This window comes from Aptenodytes forsteri, unplaced genomic scaffold, assembly GCF_000699145.1.
Source record: "Aptenodytes forsteri isolate BGI_AS27 unplaced genomic scaffold, ASM69914v1 Scaffold191, whole genome shotgun sequence".
NCBI classification, from domain to species: Eukaryota; Metazoa; Chordata; class Aves; order Sphenisciformes; family Spheniscidae; genus Aptenodytes; species Aptenodytes forsteri.
Genome location: NW_008794630.1, coordinates 548,006 through 573,659, shown reverse-complemented (window position 1 = coordinate 573,659; position 25,654 = coordinate 548,006). Strand labels below are relative to the sequence as shown.

At 51.9% G+C, this 25,654-nt stretch overlaps 2 protein-coding genes across 2 annotated transcripts in view; one reads left to right on the top strand and one right to left on the bottom strand.

Annotated features, from left to right (window-relative positions):
* The window catches only part of LOC103894126 (DNA-directed RNA polymerases I and III subunit RPAC2), a 10,805-nt gene extending 4,261 nt beyond the window's left edge, over positions 1-6,544 (top strand). Inside the window, exons 3-6 of the mRNA XM_009273448.1 lie at positions 2,902-2,999; positions 4,717-4,793; positions 5,912-5,994; positions 6,349-6,544. Coding sequence (XP_009271723.1) covers positions 2,902-2,999; positions 4,717-4,793; positions 5,912-5,994; positions 6,349-6,396 — 306 coding nt within the window. The 3' untranslated portion in view covers positions 6,397-6,544. The remainder of the gene's footprint in view (positions 1-2,901; positions 3,000-4,716; positions 4,794-5,911; positions 5,995-6,348) is intronic.
* A 5,956-nt stretch (positions 6,545-12,500) lies between these two features.
* LOC103894088 (endothelin B receptor) lies at positions 12,501-23,320 on the bottom strand. Its single transcript, XM_009273405.1, has 8 exons — positions 23,280-23,320; positions 21,011-21,538; positions 17,500-17,612; positions 16,800-17,004; positions 15,947-16,096; positions 15,050-15,183; positions 14,284-14,392; positions 12,501-13,332 (listed from the first exon to the last, which is right to left on the bottom strand). Exons 2-8 carry the CDS (start codon positions 21,458-21,460, stop codon positions 13,183-13,185), a joined length of 1,311 nt encoding a protein of 436 aa, XP_009271680.1. The 5' UTR covers positions 21,461-21,538; positions 23,280-23,320; the 3' UTR covers positions 12,501-13,182.
* Between the last annotated feature and the right edge of the window lie 2,334 nt (positions 23,321-25,654).

The window sequence follows — 25,654 nt, the reverse complement described above, 5'->3', positions numbered from 1 at the left end:
CAGTTCCCTCAGCCGCTCCTCATAGGACTTGTTCTCCAGACCCCTCACCAGCCTTGTTGCCCTTCTCTGGACACGCTCCAGCACCTCAACGTCCTTCTTGTAGTGAGGGGCCCAAAACTGAACACAGTATTCGAGGTGCGGCCTCACCAGTGCCGAGTACAGGGGCACGATCACTTCCCTCCTCCTGCTGGCCACACTATTTCTGATACAGGCCAGGATGCCATTGGCCTTCTTGGCCGCCTGGGCACACTGCCGGCTCATGTTCAGCCGCCTGTCGACCAGCACCCCCAGGTCCTTTTCCGCCAGGCAGCTTTCCAGCCACTCTTCCCCAAGCCTGTAGCGCTGCATGGGGTTGTTGTGGCCGAAGTGCAGGACCCGGCACTTGGCCTTGTTGAACCTCATACAGTTGGCCTCGGCCCATTGATCCAGCCTGTCCAGGTCCCTCTGCAGAGCCTTCCTACCCTCGAGCAGATCAACACTCCCGCCCAACTTGGTGTCCGTCGAAGCATTGGACAGCGTCTGTGCCAGAGGCAAGATACCTGACTAGGTGGGCCAATGGCTTGGTGAGAAGCAGAGCAGCTTATGGCCCTGCTGAGATCCAGAATTGTATCCGAGGACTCTCCGCAGGAAAGAGGAGAGAGAAATTGAGTCTCTGTGAAGCAGACAGGTTCAGCACAATATGTTCCTTACAGCTGCGTGAAAGAGCCATGCTCTGGCTTTCATCTGCCAGATCAATGCACTGGCTGCTTACGCTGTGCCGAGGAGGCAGGGCAGCTTAAATTCATTGGATTGCTGCTCTGAGGCACTTGCTGCAGCTCCACAAGCTGGCCCAGCCACCGTGCCAGAGATGCATCTGTCCCTTCCTTCCTATGCCCACATGTTCCTTCACCTCTGGGAAGGAGTCTGAAGTCACTGCAACTCCCAGCACTGTGTGTTAAACTCCCAGTTATCCCATTTTTCAAATCATTTTTATGCAACATTTGTAACTCGGCTGTAAATATTTGCTCTCTGTCTAGAAAAGCATCTCTTTGCCCCGGTGTGTGCAGAGCTACAGCTGAGCTAACTCTGTCGAGTGACCAAATTGCAAGAGTGTCACTGTTCCAATGGACAGAGCTTTATCTGTCTCGTGGCAGGGGGGCACTTGGGATTTTGGCACCTGGGCGCACTTCTAACCCTGTGACCGGTTACAGGGAGCAAACTGGGGGCCAGGCGACCTGTCCTGGTGTGCAGGTGCCTCCTGAGCTAGTCTGCTCTTGTTTGAGCCTGTAGTCTTTGGAAAAAATGAGCTCTTGAGTATGACTGGTGCTAATAACTTTCATAAATACTTCCTTGCAAGGCCTCACAGTAGGAGAGACTGAGGCCAGCAGCTACGTTTGGGAAGAGGGTGCTGGGTCTAGCAAGCAGGAGAGCAGGTGTTTCATCCATGCCACTGGCTGCTCGAGTGACCTGTGGCGAGTCACTTACGCATTGTCCTTCCCCACCGAGGGAAGGTGTTTTTGCCACTTACTGCCTTAGTTTAATCACCAGCGAGACCTACCGCTTTGGCTGTGGATTGCGAGATGCTGGGAGGTGAGGGAGACCCTATGAGTCCAACGTCCCCATTGCTGATGTGATGTTGCTGCATCGCACCTACCCTTCTGCGATAGCTGGTGCGCGGGGAGCCTGCCCTTGAATTGTGCTGCAGCTCTGGGTGATCTCTTCCTCCGTGGAAATCAGTCTGTGTTTTCCTTCTGAACTGCGGAGCCAATTCCCCACGGCAGCTGTACCTGCAGAAGGAGGAACAGGACTGCTAGGGGGGATGTTAATGACCCGAGGAGAAATGTGAGGGGTTATAAAACCCCTGGAGTGGTTAAAGATTTGGCTGCGGGCAGGATGTGAAGAGATCGGCGCTTGTCTTAGCCCGGCACTACACTTAACCTTGAAACCTCTCTCTGCTGCCGAGAGAGGAAGCGGTTGGGGGCTGTCTGGGCACGTCAGGCTCCACGGTGGCTACGCTGAGCCTGGGGAAAGGTCAGAGGCTCAGCAGCCCTCTGACAGCTAAGCGATTAATTAGGTGACTTACTGGTTTTGGAGGGGATCCCAAACCAGCCTTCTGAGGAAGCGTTAGCTGGTGAAGCTCTTTTCGAGCGCCTGAGCCAAAAGCAGCAGGACAATTAGGGGCTGGCTGCTCGCGCTACGGGGTTCATTACATGTGGGGCTCAGCAGCCTGAGGCTCGCTGGTGGGCTCCCCAGGCTCATCCTAGGCGTGTGAATTTGGGCTTATAGGTCCCTTTGTTTTCCGGGGTTCATTACATGTGGGGCTCAGCAGCGTGAGGCTCGCCAGTGGGCTCCCCAGGCTCATCCTAGGCATGTGAATTTGGGCTTATAGGTCCTTTTGTTTTTGAGCTGGGATAAGATTTCCCTGCTGACAGGCAGCATTCCTCCCTGGGGATTTTTTGACTGTCCCTCTCATTCCTGATAAGATTTAAGATTTCCCTGCTGACAGGCAGCATTCCTCCCTGGGGAACTGTCCCTCTCATTCCTGTCTAGTCACAGGCTGGTGGGGGGAACCGGGGTACACCAACCTGAACAGTCACTCCCAGCTTCTTTCACCACGGGTCCTGAAGCCGCAGCTTTCCTCGGGCTCCTCTTCTCTCCTGTGAAGAGGAAGGATGCACAGGCACTTTGATAACCGAGGTTTCTCTGAGGTCTGTAATTTTGCAGCTTCCCCTCCACTGCAAATGTGCTCTTGGTCACACTGTAGCACCTGAGACATGAGCCACAGAGATGGCCCAGCCAGACCTACAACCCCTCCCAGTTACTCTGGTGAAGCTGAGGGCAGTAGTTTAATCTTCACCCTAGGGCTGGTGCTCATTACCTCAGAGAGCCTTACAGCACCTCTTCTTTCCCTATTTGTGGCAGGTCCAGCCGGATGGGACAGATGGAAACTGTGTCACGTTTGTGTTGCATGATGAGGACCACACTCTCGGCAACTCCCTCCGGTACATGGTCATGAAGAAGTAAGTGGAGCTTCTGTGGTGCCTGGCATCGCTGAGGGTACCTCTGTCTCCTACTCTGGCCTTCTCCTTACTGATCTGCATCTCAGTTGTTGCTGGAACAAGGCAAATGATCAGAAACTACCTCTGTGCGTGCCTGTTAGAGTCTTTGTATCAGACATGGTGCCAAAGGCTCCTTACCTGCTACCTCTCTTCACAGGATTAACTTCTTCCTTGTGCTGTTAGTGTCAGGACCCTGAGAGCACTAATAGGCCTTAGTGGGCCTGACCAGCCACACCTGGGGCCTCCACCCACACCCTGCCCATGGGCCCGGGAGCCCCATTTAAGCTCAGCTCAGGGCTTTCAGTCCCTCCTGAGCTATGTTGTAGGAGTACAGGTCTCCAGCTCAGCCTGTACTGGGCTGTGGACTCTGTTCACCTGGATGCTCACCCACGGACTGACTTCCTGACCTCACCTCACCTCAGCCCTTCCTCATTGTTGTGCACCTGCTTGGTGATCACTGGGTAGTGTCTGACCCTCATTACCCTCACCTGACCTGACACTGACCTGCAGATTGACTTCCTGGCCTGACCTCGGACCTGCTTCATCCCCACGAACCTGCCTGATGATCTGGACCCTTGGCTGACCCTGGCTACCAGCTTCGCACCCGCCCTACTCCCTCGCTTGGGTGCTGTGGGACAGGGCTAGCTACTGAGGCCTCTGCCCTGTTGGCTGTCTTACTATTCATGGCTCCCAGCTCCCTGTCCCTTAGGGAACAGCCAGCCCTCACTGCTCCTTGATGGTTAGTTATGGAGGAAATTTAATGTCTGACACGTGACAGACTTCTGAATGTCTTATTTGGCCCTGGGTAAAATGATGTGCAACTCCATGTAAGTACACGTGGTCAGGCAGTATCTATGTCTCCTTCTGGGACAAGTGCTGTCAGAAAAGAGGGTAGGAACAGCCGGTATTAAGCAAATTGATCATCTGTCATGCTTGTGTGGAGATGCAGGAATTGATGCTGGGAATTAATTATCCTGCTGCCCCCATCAAAATATACAAATAGGTTCACCCTGGTTGCCCGATTTTATCGAACTGGGCAGCACTGAGGGTTTGTGAAGATCTGCTGGTAAGCCTCAGAAGAATTACAGCAGGAAGTTCAGTGCATCATCTCAAATGACAGTTGCATTGCAAATGTCATGTGAATTCCTCTGATAAATCACCGTGACAAGAAAAACAGCCAGCTTCTTGCAAAGGGCTGTTCTTTTTGCTGGGCGTACACGTGTTCTACCAACCACCTCAGCTTATGAAGGCAGATGCCATGCAGCCTGCAAACCATCTCGGTAAATCCTTGCAGTGCCCTAGACCCGTCAGCCTCTTTTGCCCAGCAGATCTGCAACAGGTTTGTGTACAGCGAGGTTTCCAAGCATCCAGGATCCCCTGTGAACTCTGCAGGCCTGCCAGTGGACCGCTGGTGGTGCCAGGATAGTGCCTACGATCGTGCCAGCCATGTCTTTCCCCTGCAAAGCTCCAGCTGCAGCTCAGAGGCAGATGGGGGCATATGAATAAGGTTACACAGGTAGTTTCCCTTCAGCATATCCCTCCCGTAAGACCCTCAGTCATTTTAGAAACATCCTGAGCCCCAGCAGGTCTGGGGTGGCCTGAGCCTCTGACTTTCCTGAGGTTTGCTGTGCATTAGCCTGGGTTTCACTGCTCTCTTCTCCTCTCTCCCCTCCTGCAGCCCTGATGTGGAGTTCTGTGGCTACTGCATCACGCACCCCTCTGAAAGCAAGATCAACTTCCGGATCCAGACCAGAGGTATGGGTGTGCGCTTTTCCTTTGTGTCCGGGGCCCTCTTTTTGTCTAAATCCCCCTGCTCACGTCAGGTTTCCGCCATGAGTCATTTAAATAAAAAAAAGCACTTTTCTCCCTCTTCTCTGCTAGCCACCTGCAACTGCTGTGCCCTGTTGCTCGGCTGGAGAGGCTGCTCCGAGCCATTATGCCACAGCTCTTCTGTTTCCCAACTGTAGGGCTGAGCCAGCTGAGGCCCGAGGAGCTCACAGACTTGCCTGGTCCCAGGTATCTGGGTTGGCTGGCAGCCGGCACCCAACTGTAGTGCCGGGGTAGAGTAGATCTGCTGCTCACTGTCACAGGTCATGGGTGCTCCACCTGCCCCTAAATCAGCACGGGGACTGGAAAGCAAAGCCAAAGTGTGCTGGCATATGTAGCTGCAATGAGGTAATTTGTTTCTGCTTCCCCTTCTCAGCTGTCTTGCAGCTTTGGTCATCGGGCTATGACCCGAAGCTCTTTTGAAAAGTCTCGTCAGTCTGTGCTGTCTTCTGACTTGCCTCCCAAAGAGGACTTTGTTCCCTGATAATAGATAGCACTGACAACTCTGAGCCTCTTGCAGTCGCTCACTCCTCCCAGCACACCAACCCTTTCAGCTCAGTCCACTGTCTTCCGTCCAGGCCCTGCAAGCTCCACAGCTTTGTCTGCTGCCTAGAGGGGCAGAGTTATTTCATTCCTTCCTCATGGGGCTGTTCCCTTGAGCATCAGATATGTAGAAGCCACTTCCTGGAAGCAAGTATCTAGTTTGTGCTTGCTGACTCTTTAATTTCCTAAAAATAATTAGTGCTGAGGCTGTTCGCCTTGCCAAGGGAACCCCTTCCCCATGGGACTAACTGCAGGGTAAGTGTCTGCTGTTCCTGCACCGCAGCCTGGACCACCACGCTGAGCTCAGCTCTCAGGCTGCTGCTGGTGGGCTGGTAGGAGGGAAGTGTGTGGGCACATACGTGGTGTAAGAGCCTCTCCCCATCATGGGGACTGCCCTTGGCCACGGTGGTAACAGGCACGGTGCCTCAGAGCAGCGAGGGAGAGGGCTACCAACCCCTTTGGAAGGCACCTGCCATTTCGCTAACGCATCTTCTTTCCTGAAGGGGCCCTTCCTGCTGTTGAGCCGTTCCGGAAAGGGCTGAACGACCTGATGGGTGTTTGCCAACACGTGCTCAACACCTTTGAGGTGAGACTATTCCTGAAGAGCTCGGGGGGCCTTTTCTGTCTCTTGGTCTCAGAGGGGAGAGGAATGGGCTGAGACCTGTGCTGTAGTCACTTTTGACGTGAAAAACCTGATTGATAGTTTTTTCAGACATTCTCTGCCTGACCTGCGGCATGGCCTGGCTTCCTTTCCCTTGGAGTGACTGTAAAGCTCAGTCCCTTCTGAAAGTAGCTGGAGCTCTGTCAGAGCTTCTCAGGTCCCTCAGCCTTTCCAGGCGCTGGACGGAGAAGTCACAGCGCAGACTAGGGTGGTGGCACTGTGGTACGAGAGTCACTCAGATACATGCTGTTAACATTTGTCCTTTGCTCTTGTTTGCAGAGGAGCATGAAGGAGTACAGGGCCCAGAGGGAAGAAGAGATGCAGTAGCGTTTGGGGGTGGCAGTCCCCATGGATGTGTGTAATGTCTGTGTGTTGAATTCCCTGTGTCAAGAGTTTTTGTTTGGTTGGTTTTTTATGACCACTTTGATGCAAACCTGTATTTTTCTCTAATAATAAAGTTTATGAAGTGTGATGCCGCAGAGGTGACACTGCGTTCAGCTCAACACGGGTATGGAAGATGACGGCTAGAAGGCAGCTCTTTCACTCTTCCGTCTTATTTCTTTCCCTCTCCAAGTGTCGTTGCTGTTTCCTGCCCAGGGTTTTCAGATCACGGAGTTTGCAGGTAGTCTGGTGCACAGAATTAGCCTGCCCCAGAGTCCACAGGGAGCAAAGGGGTTCAGTGCTGCGTAAAATCAAGCTTTTAGAGAGGCAGCACCCTCTCCCAATTTAAATCTTTCTGTTCCTGGCACCAGTGCAGTTGACTTCAACAGATGCGGCCAGCCTTCCTTTTCAAACAGATCACTATAAAATGATACTCTGCTCATTTGGGGGGTGAGATGAGTAAAAAAACACTTGCTTTTTTTTAACCCCCCTGAAGAATGCAGACAAAGGCAAGCCCAGACCACTCCTCATGAGCAGGTTTACAGGGTACAACACTGAAACCCTGGCCTTGTTCGGATCTGCTGGCAGCTAGCCAAGTGAAAGCCTTTTGTTGAGTGTAACATGGCATGAAATTGCAGGGGTTTTTCTGCTCCGTGCCAGGCGTAGAATTGTGAACCTTTACGGTTTGCTCTGCACAGAGGGGACGCCTCTTGTCTCTTCAGTGGAGGTCTGCAGTTACCAAAGGAACCTGCTGACACTCAATTAAGTATTTAGCAGACTTTGCAGACCCCCTGCTGCTTAATAAGAAACACCCAGAGATTTTCCTTTCAAACACCAACATGTTTTATTAACACAGAGAGGAATAAGAGGGAGGATGTAAAATGTCAGGTTTTCTCTATAAAATCATTCTTTCAAATACGAATTGACAGACTTGGTCTCTCTGTCAGGCTGGCCCTGGGTTTGTGTTCGCAGGTGTTAGGCCAAGAAGGCAGCCGAGCCCTACATTTCATAATAAGGCTCCTTTGCCTCTCAGTTTGCTGCAATGGATTCATCCTGCCCATGCCAACATGGTCCCACATCTATAGCGGGCAGCTGCTGTGGCTTTGCTTTTGGCTAATCCTGTCTGGCCTGGTTTCTCCATGCTGAAACCTGTGGGTGGTTAAAGCATGCTGTCACACGGGGCTTGGGACACAGCAGGGGCGCGTGGGGAAGAGGGGCTGCTCCTGGTGGGTGCTGGTGAGCGTTTCGCCCCGCTGCGTAGGAGCAAGCACAGGGCCAGGGACTTTCTGGTTGGAGAATTCCCCAGCCCAAGCAAGAGGGAGACATAAAAAAGCAGGAAAGCAGTTTCCCCAGGGCAGGGGGGAGAGGGTGAAGGGGTGAGTAAGCCAGGAGCTGGCTCGTGCACCTGGGCTCAATCTCAGCCCAGGTGTCGTGGAGAATATTTATCAGGTCTTGAAACCTCGCTGGTCATTGACCTGCTGGTCACTTCCTCCAACATCCAGGGGATGCTGTGGGCCAGCTACGTGTTCCCTGAGCTGGGCTGCAAGGACCACTCTGTTCCCGGACATCCTCTGCCTGAGGAAGCAGGGAAAGGATGAGCATGCCCATAAACTGTACAGCTCTTCCCTGTGAATGGGCAATAGGAGCTGGCAGCAAGGAGCTGTCTTTGCATTTGCACTTCCATGAGCAGCTAAAACAAGACTGTGCATGCATCCCTTCTTTTCTGATGTTCGTTACTTTCCCTCTGACCTGAAAATTGCTGGTCCTGGTCTTGGCTGTAGCCCAAGGGAGACCTTCTAGGGCTGGGAAAATGCCATTTGGATGCCAGCGCAATGTAAGAGCTTTTAAAGGGTACCATTTCTAGCTGGTATTTCAGCTTGCTTCTCCTCTCCCTCTCCTCTCACACTTGGTCAAACTTTGTGACATTGGTTTTAATAGGAGACATCTGGGAGGAAAACACAAGGGGAAAGCTATGCCGAAGGAGGATGAAGTCATTGTTAAACAGACGTGCAGCAAGTGATAGCGATGTCCAGAGCTGGGATAAATTTGTGTCAGTCTGTTTGTTGCAATATTAATAATGTGCAGATCTGAGACTGGTTTTGAACCATTTAAGGCTAAAATGTTGATCTGAGTGTAGCTGCTAATGCAATATGATTAAATCTGCTCTTGGAGCATAAAAAGAGATGTTAGCCACTTGGGGCCGAGGAGGTTAAATAAGGTAAAAGGATTCCCCTGTGTGCCTGTAATTGGTATCTGTCTTGTGAATATTAGCAGGTCCTGGCTGCTCTGCCCGCCCTTACGAGAGGAGCGTGGCTCTTCAGTGTTTGGGGTGCTGCTCCTTATGGCATTACCAAAGGTCACTACTGGGAAATTGTCAAGATGCTTCAATCTTCACTGAAATGAATGGGAGCTGTGCATTTAAATATGCTAGTTCCCATGCACTGTGCAAGTAAAAGACAGAACAACCCTTGCTCAGCTGCTGGCAGGCAGCACGCTGCATGACTGCATGCTTTGCTTGTTTTAACATGATAAAGCTGACTTTTACAGGTTGGGACTGACTTTATTTTGCAGCAGGGAGGACGGCAACAGCCAGGGACAGGTCTATAGCTTTAAATTCCTAAGCTTCTTTCTTTCTTTGCTATTTCACCTTTTTGGTGCTTGTGGCTTCTCTACCAGGAGGACATGCAGAGCTTGATGCTCTCTCCTGCTTCTTTGAGGCACTGAGTGCATTTTAGCTGGCTCCTGTGTCCCCAAAGTATTTCAGTCCTCTAGAGAACAGTATCTCCCTCCCCCATGTCCTGGTACAATGAGCCGGCATCCATGTCCCTCCTGGGTCTGGAACGATCTTGTTTCTAAAGAAAGCGGCTTCTCCTGACTCTCTGCCCAAGGGATCCTGTCTTCTGACAACTCCAGTTCATTTGGCATTATTTCTTTTTAATTAAGGGCAGCCCTGTGACTGGCATTGCAGGGTCAGGTTAGAATCATAGAATCATTGGAACAAACCAGCTGAAAACTAGCACCTGGGCTAGCAGAGGGGCAATGTATGTGCCAGGAGGGCAGAGGTGGGCAGGACAGGGGAAGCCGTGTTCCTTGCACGTGTGCGTGCTCATCCTCAGCTTGTCTCCAGTGCTGATTTGGGGCTGAAGCTGGCCCTGCTCAGTGCATCTGTTGGCCTTGAATTACCTACTGTGACCCAGACTTACCAGCTTTACCTGACAGATCTCCAGATCTGACCCACAGCATCCTCTGCTCGCTGGAGTCGTCAGCCTTCTCCAGGTTGTCCAGGCTATAAGGGCACTGACCCAAATCAGCCCCCAGCAAGCAAGTCCCCTGCTTACACAGTGTTTCTCACCTACGTGACTCCCGTGGTGGGGTCCCCACAAGTCAGGGCTACGCTGCAGGCCTGTGCATTGCATTGAGGACCCCAAGAGAGAAAGATGTTGGCTCAGCCCGTGACCAAAGCACCAGCCATTTCAGGTGAGTGGGGGGGGAACTGTAGCCGTAGGGTCAGAGCATCCCAGTTAGCTGCTAGCATCCTAAATACTGCCTGTTATGGGACTTCTTTCCCTGACAAATGAATTGACACCTCTGTGGGCCTCCCCATTGCGTGACCCAACAAACGGACCCTTGTTTGAAGTGATGAGAGGTTTGTAATTAGTGGAAAACCCCCGGTGATGCACGTGGCAGCAGATGGAAAGGTCAGCGCATCCAATCTGTCTCTTCCCACCCTCCCTTCCAGCCACCAGCGCTGCGCAGCTGCCCTGGCACCTCCTGAGCACGCTAGACCCAGAGCTCGGATGAGTTTTAGGGAGTACCAACAGAGATCATAGAATCATTGAGGTTGGAAAAGACCTCTAAGATCATCGAGTCCAACCGTCAACCCAACACCACCACCCACTAAACCATGTCCCTAAGCGCCTCATCTACACGTCTTTTAAATATTTCCAGGGATGGGGACTCAACCGCTTCCCTGGGCAGCCTGTTCCAATGTTTAACCACTCTTTCAGTAAAGAAATTTTTCCCAATATCCAATCTAAACCTCCCCTGGCGCAACTTGAGGCCATTTCCTCTCGTCCTGTCGCTTGTTACTTGGGAGAAGAGACCGACCCCCACCTCGCTACAACCTCCTTTCAGGTGGTTGTAGAGAGCGATGAGGTCTCCCCTCAGCCTCCTTTTCTCCAGGCTGAACAACCCCAGTTCCCTCAGCCGCTCCTCATCAGACTTGTTCTCCAGACCCCTCACCAGCCTCGTTGCCCTTCTCTGGACACACTCCAGCACCTCGACGTCCTTCTTGTGGTGAGGGGCCCAAAACTGAACACAGTATTCGAGGTGCGGCCTCACCAGGGCCGAGTACAGGGGCACGATCACTTCCCTCCTCCTGCTGGCCACACTATTGCTGATACAGGCCAGGATGAAATGTGGAGATTTCAGGATGCAATGGCGGAGATGTTAACCTGAAGCAAATCACTCCATAGCGGCTGCTTGCAACCCGGCAGGGCAGGCCCTGGAGGGTAGGAGAGGGCCAGCCTCATCCTGGCAGGAGACCGCCAAGGAGCTGGGCCATCTGGAACTGGATTTGCCACAATTTGGGGTAGGGCAGAATTTGAGTGAGACATTGCATAAGGCTTAATGTGCCACTGGCTTACCCGCTGCTGCGTCCTTGGAGTGGTATGAGGTGATGATTTGAAGTCACAGAATCCACCTGCCTGTACACGTGGACAAATACAGAAATACACAGAATTCGGATTTTTTTATACGCACAATCATTTAAAAATATCCTTCTACTAAGGTGTCTGCACTGGAACATTTCAGTCTTTATCAGTTTTCTCAGTTGACTTCATTTGTCCACCAACAAAACGCAGCCAGCTCTAGCGCAGAGCACAGCAGCAGCGCTGCGAAATTGATACAGACAGATCTCCTCTAGTGGGTAGGTAAGTTTATAGAAAACGTGCTGGTCTAGATATTCCTCAGTCTTTCTGTTTTCGTTGAAACCCGTTTGTTTGTCTTTCAGAAATGTGATTTGTTTGTAAAACGTTTGCACTTCAGTGAAAGCTAAGCTAAAAAACCCCCAACGCCTGGAAAATGTTTTGCTTTATTTTCAGGTCTTTTCTCCCTTTTTCCTCTCTCCATTTTTTTCCATGACAAGATGAAAAGGGGAAAGAAGAAAGAAAGAGAGAGACGTAAGAGAGAAGAAAAAAACAACAGAAAAATTATCAAAAACTTGGTAACTAAAACTTTCTTGTAGGTTTTCTTAAAGTTTTGGCAAGAGATGCAAGCATGATTTTTTAGAAAAACATGCTGGAAAAGCACTCAGGGATTAATTATTTTAAACAGTAAATTTGTGAAAGCTCTTTGCCATATTTCAGTTAGCTCCAGTGGACCTTCCCCATTGCCTTTTCCACCTTAGTTGGACCATGAGGACGAGCATCTCTGTCCCCCTTATAAATGGCATGAACCTTGGTGTCATGGTGCTGTGGGCAAGACACATCAGGGTCCAGCCCCACTGCCCCGTTGGAGTTCAGCCTTGTTGGCAGGGGGAAGACGAACTACAGGCATCAAAATGCAGGGTACCCTTTTTTTCCCTTCTCAGCTGTGGTCTTGCAGGCGATCCCCCTTCCAGGAGCCGGTGGCTGAAGGAGGCTGTGGACTTTCCAGCTGCCAAAGACCGCGGATCAAGGCTGGATGCTTTTCTGGAAGGGCACATCTCCTGGATCAGAGGATCAGGACCCTTGCATCCTATGTCAGGCAGAGAATTAGCTGCTTCCAGGTTACGCGGGGGGTTGGAAAGGTGAGGGCTGGTTCCTTTGTCTTCCCTTTCCTGGGCTTACAAACTCTTCCCTGGAAGGACAGGACCTTGGGCCAGCAACGGTGCCTGGCTAGCCAGGAGGTCATCTGTCCCTGGGGAGGGGGAAGCTGGAGCAGATGGTTTGGCTGGATGCTGCCACTAGCTTCAGCCAAGGATAGCTGGTCCCCTAAGCTGTGCAGTCACATATAATCACTTTCTTGTGCCATACGCAGGTGGGGTGAACATCGTCCCTGGGTGGCGAGCCTGGGGCAGATTTCCCAGGGAAAGGTAAAGAGGAGGGGGGCTTTTAGGGCTCCCCAGGTCAGGTTGGTCACACAATGAAGCCAAGTTACTGCCCATCTCTCCCTACGATGAACAGGAGGAGATTTCAGGCCATTGATGGTCTACCGGACATACATGGTGCCTGGACCTTATCCTGGCTCTCTGCCCAGGGACAAACCGTCCCAGCAACAGAGGGAGATGATAAGGGATGTTACCAAAGCTTTTCTCTGGCTTTTTCAGCTGGAAATTGTCACTCGTGGTCCTATCCCTCTCCTCCTCATCCCACATCCATCTCAAAGTGACCACATTTCAACCTTCCTTCCCTTTTCACACACATCTCCCCACCCCACGTTTCTACCCAAGATAAATGGCCGTAAGTCACTTGGTTTTCCTGCAAGGAAATGAAAAATCCTGCAAGGGTCTGAATCCCCTTCCCCCTCCTCCAGAGGCGACTCGGACCAGAGGACGGATTGGCATGGTTCAGAGGCTGTGTCCAGAGCTAGTCCCAGGCATCCATGAAATGCTGCAGCTCCTTCCAGGTGGGTTACAACACGAAGGCAAAAACAATTCAGGCCCAGCCAGGAAACAGCCGTGCAAGAGAAATGGAGGGGTCCTGCCGTCTTGGCACAGTGCCTTCTCCTCTTGGCCCCGCGGGTGGCATGGCTTTAGGAAGAGCTGTACTTGTTACTCAAGCGGGAGCTGCTCTGGTCCAGCCCAAGCTCCTGCCCGTTGGCTTTCCACTTCCCAACAGAGCCCTTCTCGTCTGTCGGCGTGATGCTCAGAGCCGGTCTCTGGCACCAGCAGCACAGGCAGGACTGCGAGGAGACAAGAGGGTGGAGAGAGAGGTTACAAGCGTGGGCTACAGGGTAAAAGGGCAGGAAACATTCCCTTACTGATGTTGGCAAGTCAACCTGCGCAGTGCCAGGCTGGGAATCGCAGCCTGCACTCCTGAGCCTTGCTGTTCTGCTGGGAGCAGGTTTTCCAAGATAGGGCTGGTGTGGATTGGAAATGAAGATAATCCAAAGTCTTGGATACCTTTTGCATTTGTGTTTTCTTGTCCTTGGGGGGCAGAAAATACGGGTAATGCTTAGCTGGGCTCAGCTTTTCTTTTTGCCACAGCGGCTGGGAGGTGATTTCCTTTCCATCCCTTTCCATCCCTTTCCATCCCTTTCCATCCCATCCCATCCCATCCCATCCCATCCCATCCCATCCCATCCCTTCCCTTTCTCAGGGCTCCACAGCTCCTGAAAATTATCTCCGAATAACTTGGGCTCAAAGTTTAAAGCAGCCCCAGTCCCTGGTCTAATGGTTTGTGGGGATGCTTCTGATCCAGAATGACAGGGACGTTTTTGGCTTGTCCTAGGTCCTGCACTGGCAAAAGCCTCCCCATAGGAGGGCAGTGAGCTCTAGTGTACCTGAAGCTGGGAAGAGAGGCACCTAGCAGGGGGAAAATTTGGGAGGAGAAATATGATCAGTACATGAGCAAACAGGGGAATCCTGTGGGCTGCTGGCAGCCCCAGCGTGTCCCTGATGGGGCATTTGTCTGGGAGCCAGGAGCTGCGAGGTCCAGACCTGTCTCTGCCGCTGCTTGCTGGGTTTGTTTGCCAAACCACTCTCCGCCTTTCCCTTCTTCTCGTAAGCACAGAAGTCCACTGCAATGGGGGTGCCTCTGGCTGCACCGCGCCTGGTCCTGGGAGCTTGTGCCCCTGGGACCGGTGTCTGGGGACGGTCACCATAGCCAGGAGCTCTGGAGGGGCCAACCCTACCTGGAAGCAGTTCTTGAATTTCCGGCTGACGAAGTAGAGAGCCACAGGGTTGATGCAGGAGTTGAGGGAGGCCATGTTGATCCCAAAGTAATCCATCACTAGGAGGAAACTGAGGCGGGAGGGGAGAGAAGAGGGTGGACGTGTTGTAAGCTCACCGAGCGGAGAACTGAGGCAGGGTTTCCAAACTGCCTGCAAACTGCCCGGCCCCGGAACCTGCTTCCACGGAGGGCCAGTGACTGATAACATAGAGGAGAGCACAAAACAGCCCCTCCTGCAGCTGGGCAATTGCCCAACACTTTTTACTGCGAGGAGCATTTCCTTAGGAAACCGAAAGCATGAGATCTGATTTCCCCTGGTGACTTTGATGGTCTCAAACTCAAGCACAGTAGCAGTGTCTGGCCTGAACTGGATTTTGGTGTGATGGGTAAAGAGGAGAGGAGAAGACAGGCACCTACCAAGTTGCAGAAACTGTGCACAGCCCTTAGACGTGATGCAGTTCCTTTAGCCCTGCAGGGAATGTTTCTCTGCCCAGGAGACCTCTTTAACCCATAGCTTTATAGAGACATTTCAAAATTTAATTTCTTCTGTTCTTATGGTGCCCCACACCCTTTCTCTGTGCCTATCAGGAGAGCAATGCCATCTAGAAAGGAGTTATTGAAACAAGGTGTTTGGAAGGCAACTCCACCAGCCTGCAATGAGCCCAGCAGAGCTTCTGCCGGTGCCCACAGGGGCTCCCAGCGCGATGCCCTCCTGCTGATGCTACTACCTGAGCAGTTCACATCTGTTGGGGTCCGTCTGGTCATAGATGGTCTTCTTGAGGATGCGGCTGAGGTGGAGCGGCAGCCAGCAGAGTGCAAAGATCACCACGAGGCAGAACACAGTCTTGGCCACCTCCCGGCGCTGCGAAGAGAAGGTGGGCAGGAGAGAAGGGATGGTCTGGCTGAGCATTGGAGAGCAGGTGGAGCAAAGCACCGTCTCCCCATGCTGAGCAAGGCCCCTTCAAGTAATTTCTGTAATCTGATGACGGCTGGGCACCCCTTTTGAGTCCAAAGCACAACCTGCAGGTCCCACCTCCTGCATCATGAGGAGGACTCTGAGGTCCAGGCTGCAGAAAGGGGTAAGGTACCAGCAGCACAATATGGACCAGGCCCCTTCCCACCATTGCTCCTGGTGACTTTGCTCGGGCGATACTCCCTGGGACATGGGGGCCTCCTCCATCCACCCTTCACACTATATTATTGTGACAACCAGCTGGTCTGCCTCAAGGGGTCATTCTGCAGTGTGGGAAGGGACAGTAAACTATTCCTTTTCCCTGCACCCCTTGTCTGTGATATGGCACATTCAGCATTTGGTCCAGTTTGGTGTGATCTGGGCTGGCACAGCACGGCCAGAGACAAATGGCCATAAGAAATTGAAAATCAAGCTGGTCCATGGCCGTCAGGCTAGTGGTTTGGGTTGTCCCTGAGACTGGAGCTTGTAGAGCTGGAGGCCCATCCCTGGTTTTTTCCATGCATCTGCATCAATGTGCCAATATCCGTTGACCACTGTGAGGCTATGCCAGCTCACACGTGTCCTTTACAGGGACTGGTGCGTGCTCTCCCCTTCGACAGCACTCCCTCCTCTTCGGGTAACATCAGAGTTTCTGCCCTCCTGGTTTTCTTACCCGTTTCATGTGGTCATTCAGAGCAATTCTCATGCCATTTCTCTTGCTCAACATCTCGCATGACATGAGGGTGTAGAAGATGCCAGTGCATACCAAGGGGAGGCAGAAGTAGAAGCCGAAAAGCCACCAGTCCTTCACATCACGGTAGAACTGCGTGCAAAAGAGACAGTAACTGGAAACTGGGGAAGGGGGGGGGGTAACCGGGGCATGAACTGACCCGGTCCCTGACACCGACGCTGGCCTGTATCAGACATTTCTGATGTGTGGAAGTGTAACAGCTCCTGTGCTAAGTGCACATGGGATTATCTTCCCCCAAGGTGGGTGCACGTTTAACCTAAGAAGTAAAGGCTGGTTTACATCTGGCCGCCAGTCCAATCTAGCACTCTTGTGCAAGAAACGGTTGCAAGGACCTTATTTGGCAGACACAGTGGGATAAGTTCTGATGCTTTGTAAGGGTCTTCATTCCCTTGCTCACCCTTAGCTGACCCTGTGATAAAGGTTACCCACGCAGACTGGTTGTGGAGATGTTCTTTGGCCTGCTGGGACAGCGTAGCACGTTCTGAAGCTTCCCGAGATGTGTCATGACCTTCTGATGTGGATGGTGAAGACACGACAGAGCTTAAGGACCAGCTGCCTGTTTTCTGGCCCCACATTCAAAGCAAGTCTGCCCCATGTCACTACAATGCTGGGTCTTCTGTGCTTTGTCTGATACTGCTCTCCCTATGTTCACCCCGGTGGCTAGAAGAAGCCATCTACAGAAGCATCTAATCCTCTAATCAAGGAGGGAGGATGCCCTGGTTGCCTGTGTCTCCCTTTAACTCGCACTGCAGCTGGGGTGGGACAGAGTACATACCATCATGAAGCTGGATTTCTGTTCGGAGGCAAGCATGCACACCCACAGGTGTTGTTCCCAGTAGCTGAGCTCCACCATGTCAAAGGCTATTGCTTCGGGGACTGCAAGCACAATGGCCACTGCCCAGATCAGCATCACCTCCACTGCCTTCCACATGGGGATTCCTATCCCCTGGATCCGACTCCAGGACGCCACTGCTCGGTACCTGCCCAACGCATGGGAACGTGACAGGAGCAGATTGGAGTGAGAAAAGAAACCGTCAGGAAAGGGCTGAGAAGGTGCAGATTAGAGATGTTCCCAAAGGCCCTTTCCCTTATGCCTTCCTCCTCCACCCCTGAACCTTCCCCATCAGTGGAATGGGAAAGATCAGAAACAGGGGCTCAATGGATGGATGTGGTGGTAGCTATCCTTGGCCAATGTCTACTTGCCATTGGGGCGGTGCCACCCTTCCCCACCACCCCAGCAGTTGTTCCAGCAGATCATGATCCTCCCCTCAACCTTTTCCGGCAGGATTTAAACTCTCTCACCGGAGTCAGTTCCTGTTGGATTTCAACTCTACAAGACAGCACCCTGTCCCCATCTCTGAATTTGGCCTGAGACCAAGCCGCCCTGCAGTCTGCCTCTTGGTGACAACGAAGGGGCGTGCTATAGACAAATATGGGTCAGGCTGGGCAGTGCAACTGTAGAAGTTGTTTCTTACCTGTCAATGCTGAGAGCACAAAGGCTGAGGACTGTGATGCCCACTGAGGCCTTCTGGATGAAGGGGACCAGCTTGCACACCTGGACGCCGAAGGGCCAGTCCTTTGCCAAGAGCTGGGGAAGAACCGCAGGGTTAACAGGCCGCTTCGGGAAAGTGTGTCCGGCTTCCCGTAATAGCAGGTGGTTACCCACAAGGTGTGAGAAGCCCACAAAGAGCAGCTTGAAAGCACTCTGAGGTTACCTCCGCTGGGATTACGCGGTGTGTGCTCTCCGGTATTTTGTGTTTTACTGGGAACCATTCGTTTCCCCCAGGGCTCGTTGTGAGATGAGTTGATGGAAGGATGGTCCAGACACCAGGTCCTGACTCCAGACCCTGGGTGATTTTGAATGGATCTGAATCCTAAACGCTACAATGGGCTTTGGGTCGCTTTCAGAGGGAAAATGGGTGTCATTCTCTGAAACAGCCAAAATCCAGCAAGGACAGCTTCTTTCAGGTGGCTTTCAAAGCCATGTAGTCTTAAGCCTTTACCATACTCTGACCCTCTACCACACTTAGATTCCTTATAGAACACATACACTGTGGCCCCAAACTCCACTGGGGCAAGCAGAGGGTATCGATGGGGACAAGATGCCCTGAAGGCAGGAAAAATCCAGGCTACTCATGAGGGTAAGAGTGAGCCTGGGTTCACAACCCTTATATCCCCATGACACCTGGAGCCCATCCTAAGGTTACCCCTACTCAGAACCACCCCCCTGTGCAAGCTCTTTAGTTTGGCCTCAGCAGCAAGACAAATTGATCCAGAAGCTCTCCTGGAAATCAGGGTCTCAGGTGAAGGCAACCACCCAACCCTACCCTTTCCTTTGGTCTGCAAACCTGGGTAGTCCACCCACCTCATCTGTTACTGTGTCATAAGTGAGACACACCACGAGGGAACTGGGCTACTCTTAGGACCAGGTTGCTCATAGTCAGTTTGGGCTTCTCAAACAAGCAACAATTTCTCCTCCAGGAGGTGGCTGGAAGGGAGAGGTGTAGAAGGGAGGGGGGTTGCTCAGGTGGCCTAGGGAAATCATGAACATCAGTCAGGAAATGTCAGTGTAGATGTGGCCAGAGCAGGGAGTCTCAACCCTGGAGATTTGACCCAGTTTTCCTGTTACAAGGCAGGCAACACCAGTGCAAGATGTTGTCCTTAGCCTGGACAAAATACCTTGACTTTTCTTTGTGTTGGCTGCAAGCTGTGTGAGTTGCAGCTCCAAGAGACGGCCAAGTGTGTCTCCAAGCCAGCAGCTTACATTAACAGGAGGTGTCCTGTAGATGAGGCCTTTGGTCTAAGCCATGGACTCTGCACAAAGCTCAGTGCAACCCCCGTTCTTGGCTGACCAGGACGCAGAGCTGGGTATTGAGCCTGTGACTGGTTTATCTGCCAGCTTTCCTCAGGGAGGTCATTCCTACAGTCTCCATCTGGTCCCACACGCCCCTTTTTTTATGATACATAGGACCTTCCTACAACAGAGACTTGCGAAATACAGCAGAACTGGGCAAACAGATCCTGAAGGGAAGGGCTGTCAGACCCATCTCCTCACAGTCCTGTTGTATAAGCCTTGTTTCTGTGGGAACCCAGGCTAAAACCAACCCAACCGCCCCGATATTGTGGGTGATATAAACGTGACAGATGGACTCTGCAGTCCAGATCCCCCAAAGTGGAGAAGCATTAGCATCACGTGGAGGCAGGTCTGCCAGGTATTGTGCTGTTGCTCTGTTCTTGTTAAATGTACATTGCACGACCCAAATTCTTTCCCTGGCCAGATGGTCCATTTCACATCAAGTGTGGCAAAGGCAGGATTAAAATGGAAATCTTCCCTGCCTTGGTTTTGTCTGGGGACAAATATTGGAGGGGCTTTGCTGTTCAAGCTTTTGAGGGGCTCAGCTATGACCATGCTTGTTGTGGCTGCCTCTACAACCTCTGCCTGTGCAATGGGTGCGAGGTAGAGGTGATCCCTGGGAGAGCTGCTGGCGTTGCAGCCCCGTTCCCCAGACTGTCTCTCCCCTCTCGGGCAGAACAAATTGCACCTTATTCAAAGCAAAGGGGTCCCGTTAGGTGGAAGCGGAGATAGTCTGTACACTGTGGGTGAAGGGGGGCAACCCTCCCCTAGAGAGCTGAGAGCTGCTGGCGTTGCAGCCCCGTTCCCTCTCTCCCCTCTCGGGCAGAACACATTGTGCCTTATTCAAAGCAAAGGGGTCCCGTTGGGTAAGCGGAGATCAGACTGTCTCTCCCCTCTCGGGCAGAACACATTGTGCCTTATTCAAAGCAAAGGGGTCCCGTTGGGTGGAAGCGGAGATAGTCTGTACACCGTGGGTGAAGGGGGGCAACCCTCCCCGGGTCAGTTCTGCTGGCCCCACGCTACTGTGTTTTCTTGCACATGAGTGAAACCCTCTGCATGGATCCGTATTCTTGTAACAGCGGGGTCGTCCAGCTCATGGAGAACCTGTTTGTTTTGAGCTAAAAACCTTTACAGTTTTCAATCCATTTTCACTTAAAGTGTACCTGTTCACAGTGATTTGAGACCCCCTGCCAGCCACATCTGGTTGTTCTCGCTGTCAAATTATAGGCACCTTCTTCCTACTTCAAATTTCTCTGCCTTCTCCCCCTGCCACCCAGCCTGCTCGATCCAGGTCCTCTCTGGCACTCAATTGCCACTTTTCAGGCTAAAGCTCCGCTTTGACAAACAAATGTGGCTGAGCTCAAGTCCTTCACCCCATGGCATCCCTTCCAACCCTTCACAGAAACCTCTGGCTCCAGCCCACCAAAACCTGTCTCAAGTAGTGGGCGAGAAAGAGCTGTAATAGCCCAGACACATCTCACAGATGCCATAACACACCTTCTGCTCTTAACTGGGGTCTCAGGTCTACTGCCCACATCTGCCTGGTCCTCTCTGCCCCAGTGCACCGTGCAGAGCTCAGGTTCCCCTGATTATTTGTTGTGCCTTTTCTCTCTCGGTTAGAGGGCAGTGTCTCTGAAAGAAGCCCCTGTTTTATAATACAGCCCTCTTCCTTGTTCCTGGATGAGTCTTCACATTTAGCTAGAATAAAAAAGGTATTTGCTTGAGGCTGATTGACTGAACTGTGCTGGGGGAAGTGTCCCCAGTGCACAAGAACAATAATTTTCGCTCAGCTGAAATAAACATCGGGTTGTAATGTCAGAAGACTGCAAGTGATTCTTTTCTTGTGATTTGAGATGAGATTTAAAAGATCTGGAAGGTTGTGTGCTTGTGTGTGTGTGTGCATAACACAGCTGTAGCTGAGAACACCTCTGCTTTCCCAGGAATGTTCTCCGAGCTTTTTGTCTGTTTATGTTTTTCTCATCCTTTCAAGAGCAGAAACACCCTTCCCCTCTCCCTTGCAAAAATGGAGCCTGCAATAAAGAGCAGAGGACAGATATTCCCCAGGGCACTGAGGCAGACACCATCCCTGCAATCACCAGGCTGCCACAGCACTCGTGCCACATGGAGCCTACCTTATATACGTTGATGGGCAGAGCAATGAGGATGTAGAGAAGGTCTCCGAGCGCCAAGCTAGCAATAAGGACATTTGGCCCATTCCTCATGCACTTGTTCTTGTAAATGATCCTCAGGAGCGTGGAGTTCCCGATGATCCCTACTATGAAGATGGTGCAGGACACGATGGTATTGATGTACTTGAAGATGTGTCTGATATCTGCAGGCTTCACGCACACGGGCAGCAGGGGTGGCTCAGAGCCGGTGCTCCCGGGGACGCTCTCCGAGTGGTTCAACAGCTTGGCATCCTGGAACAGGCTTGGCTGGACCAGACTGTAAGCCTGCTCCTGGCTAAGCACCTCGAAGGGGATGGTGCTCTCCTGGAAAGCCCTTGGGGTCTGGCCGTGTGCTCCAGAGAAGAGGCAAGTCAGAAAAATGGCTAGAGCGGTGGGAGCAGAGATTCTCGCCATTGAGGACCGAATGGCAAAGCTGGGTGCAGAAGTCCTTGCAGTGCTCGTGGGACGTCCCTGCTTGGGTCTTGGTTGGATCTGCAGATGGAGAAAGGGACAAAGGAGAGAAATTGGTTAGCAGAGGAAGGAGGAACAAGATGAGACTGAATGAAAGCAGTTGTTGGAGAAAGTCCATCATCACAGCGATTAGAAATAATGCCAGATTAGATCTCATCTGCTCAAAGCAGCTGACTCCTGTGGGTGGAAGTCTTTGCTGCTAAAATTAAACATGCCTGTTTAGAAACAAACTAACAGGAAAACAAGCAGTTTCTTACGCCTCTTACACAGTATTTCAGCAAATGAGGGCACCTGCCTCTTCTCAGATAGGTGTGTTGAATCAGCTATTGCACCTTCTGAGGCTGGCAGCGCTGCTCACCCAGCAAACCTGACTTTTCTGCCCAGCACAGCCTTTTATGCCCACCCCACAGTTCTCATTTAGTTTCTGCCTGTTTGAGGTAGCAGTTTTGGGGCACCTGCCCTGTCGATGCCTGCACATCTGGGTGATTCTGCAAACCCCGTCTCGGGGCCCACAGAACCAGTGGACCTTTTCTTCCAGTTCGTGCCATGGGAAAACTGGAGCAGCACTAACATCCCGCTCTTCAGCAGATCCCGTGGGCTGCCATACGCCATCTTTCAGTGCAAAGTGAAAAGACTCAGCGCAGTCTTGCTGGGAACCATGATGGGAAAATACTACAAGGGTTTTTCCAGAAATGCTGTATTGATACCTGACATCTTATTCCAATTTATGTGCGAGTAGAAAAGGCCCTCCTTCCCCATCCTTATAGTTGTTAATTGAACCACTTCCTTTCCAAATCCACTGTGCCCATTCAACTCAATACTCAGGGACATAAATCTCCCTGTGCTGTTTGCAGTTCTGACTGCTGAGCACAGTAAAAGGTCTCTCAAGCTCACCGAGGCTGGAGCACTACCAATAAATATCACCAGAGTGGGTTCTGCTTTGCAAATCTCAGACAATGCTTTCAGGCAGGACTAGCCAAGCTGCTGCTCCACAACCACTTGAGAAAGCTGAGGATGGCTGTAGCACTGTCCTGGCATGATGTGGATTTGTGGAAGGGGCTTCTGGCTGATCCAGATATGGCCACCGGTGGGAAGTGAGCCCAGAGAGGGAGTGGAAGACGTCGGCACCCTGTCAGTCTGTGCCCCAGCACTGTCTGTGCCACAGACAGGGACAGATCTTGGGTCTCCTGGTTAGAGTGGGTGAAGAACATGTTTCTCAAACGATGAAACTTTACAGCTTTGAAGGGAGGAAAAATTGCTGTGCTTAGACTGAAAGCAGGAGCCTTTTCGGGCTTCCCCGGGATGTGCTCCGCGCCAGGGGAGCCAGTTGGGCAGGGATCGGGGTGCCTGTCTGGGATTAGAGATGGGACTTCAATCTCCACTCTGATTCCACCAGGCAGAGTTGGGATCTGAGCCCAAACTAGCTGTACCCCGGAGATCTGCTCCCCAGGACCATTCAGCCAGGGCACTCCTGGGTTGTAGCACAGTTCCCCCTGCCCAGGACCAGGGGGACCCCAGGACCAGCAATGCATATACGGTGGGAGCAGGCTGTTCCCACTTTGGGAAGGCATGGCCAAGCCAACCATGAGTCCCACTAGGTACAACCATAGCTTCTCTAGATACAGCTGTGCGTTCCTCATGCGACAGGGGCTCAGGCCAGGCTTTGTAGAAATGTCTGTGCCTTTCTATTGCTTGGAAGACTCCAAGCATAATCAGCACAAAGTTGGACTCTTTCCCAACAAACCAGCCTGGCCAGACCTACCCTTTTCTCAGTTTCACCCTACTGCTCTTGCCAGGAAATCTAAATCAGGCTTAGTTCTTCCTGACCCTCTTATGTCCTTCGGTCAGGTCCTTAGTACTTTAAACTGTAAACAAGCAGTGTTAGGAGGAAGCCTAAAATTTATTCCCCGTTACGTGTCAAATATAGGCAATAAAATAACCAAATCCCTTCAATCAGAGTTTAGACCTCATGAACTAGAGAGTTAAGTTTTCAGTTCTGTTAAAACAACCACATTTTAAAGATGTTTCTTTTCTAGTTTGAATCCTTATAACGGCACCTTAGATACAGTTTCACCACAGGAAAGTTAAAGATGCCATTACTTTTCTTTTCAGCTCACTGTAAGCATGATTCTATCTGCTAAAATATTCATGCCTGGTGCTTAGCAATCTTGTGTGTTCTCTGTGCCTTTTATCTGTGCAGACTCAAACAGCTTTGCAAACTTATCTTGCAGGTAAGCCGCATTGGTGTGAGCCAGAACAGGCACTATGAAGTTACCTGCCTGCTTCTGCCTGAAAAAAGAACAGTTTTCAATGACTTGAAGAGCATTTAGAGAAAAGTCTCCGTATGATGGTTGGGAAACAACCCATATCTGGCCTGTAAGCACCCCGCTCTCAGAGGTACGTAGGTATCCCAACACTGAGGGACACCTGCAGGTGTATGTGATCCGAAAACTGGGGAAACGCTCAGCCCATACTGTCCCTCCTGCACGGGCAGAGCTAATTTCCTAAGGAGGGGATGGTGGGATGACAGCTTGTCACCTTGGATAACCAGTATAAAATACTATGGGAAGGGACTAAGCTATGCACCAGAATGCCTGGTTATTAAAGAGCCGAGGCAAGGGGGAGCCTCCTTCCTCAAAAGACCCTTTGGAGATGCATTGGTCAAAGCTGAGGACTCATGAAGTTGTCACCAGTCAGCGTGTGGAGAGGAATGTTCCCACCTGCTTGCTGGAACAATGTTGGTCCTTGGTGGCTATGAAAGTCCTGGTACCCTCCCCGGCCTCAGCACATCCCTAATCAGCTGATTGCCAAATCTGGGATCTTTTGACCAGAGAAGCTTCTCCGACACCACCTTCTTCCTGATATTTACCTAAACATCTGCTCCAACTGCTGTCCTGGAGACAGCTGGCCAGGGTGGACTTTGCTCTGACCTGTTTTGATGTTATTCTCAGCTGTGACTCCTGCTCAGGTGCTGGGCACCCAGCTATGTCGGGAAGGAGGGGAAGAAAGGAAGGGAGAGAACGGATAAATAACCTGAAGGACCACAAACCTGGTGGTCCAAACCAGCAAATCCCTGCTCTGGCTTGGTGCAGGGACTTTAGCCTGCACCCTTGCTAAGGTTCTTAGCTCTCCATCCTGCCCCAGGCCACACCGGGGGCAGCTCTCTCGTGGGTGGGTGCCCTGACCAATGCCCTCCTCTCCTCCCCACTATGCCCACAGGATTGGGGCTCGTAGGAGAGGGCAGACCCAGCTCAGAATTCCTGCCTGGGAACCTTGAGGGTCTGGGCACCTCACAGGGAGCAGCTTCGGACGGCACAGACAAATGTCTGCCACTCAGGGCTGTCTGGGGGCTTGGAGAAAGACGGTGGCTCCTCGAGTCAGCAGCTGACAGAGGGGTACCAGAGCATCCCCGGTCGTGTCCTGTGCCCTCTGCAGCAGCGGGCTGCTCCTATCTGCTCTCCCTGATGCAGGACTACAGAGCCTGGTGTGGCTGTTCAGCCCCTGGGTATTTAGCAGGAGAGCTCATGAGTAAGTATCACAGGACATGGCTCACCGGATCCTGCCCGTGCCCTCCACAGCGCAGCTGCAAAGCACTGAAGAAAAAAAGCACTTGTCCCTCATCTTGCCTTAAAATCCAGCAATTTAGCAAAAGAGAAGCATTGTTTTCTCCTGTTCAACAGCCCATTTATTTCTTGCCCTCCATGCTGCCTCTCACATCTCAGAGTGCTTGAAAGCATAACCCTTTCTCACTTGTGGGGGAAACTGAGGCACGGGAGCATCAAGAAGCTTGTTCAGTGCCCAGCAGATGTGAAGCCAAAGCCAGCATTGCCTGACCCAAAATCCTCTGAGCTTTGTTCATGTTGCTGATCATCTGGGGAAGTGACTTGGTGCCTGAAGGGGCCATCCCCATCCCACCTGCCCAGCTGGGGCTCTTCTGTTAGCAAATAGCTTAGATGCATGAAAATGGAAATGCCCTTTACACTGTGCTGAGTCCAAATCGCAGCTGAAACCACTGGAGGCATGACGTGGACATCAGGGAATGATTCCCAGAGAGGAGACGAGACTGAAAATCATTGCCATAACCCTGCACAGCCTGCTCCTGTCTGAAAGGTGCCATGCGCGGGCTGGGGGGCTCAG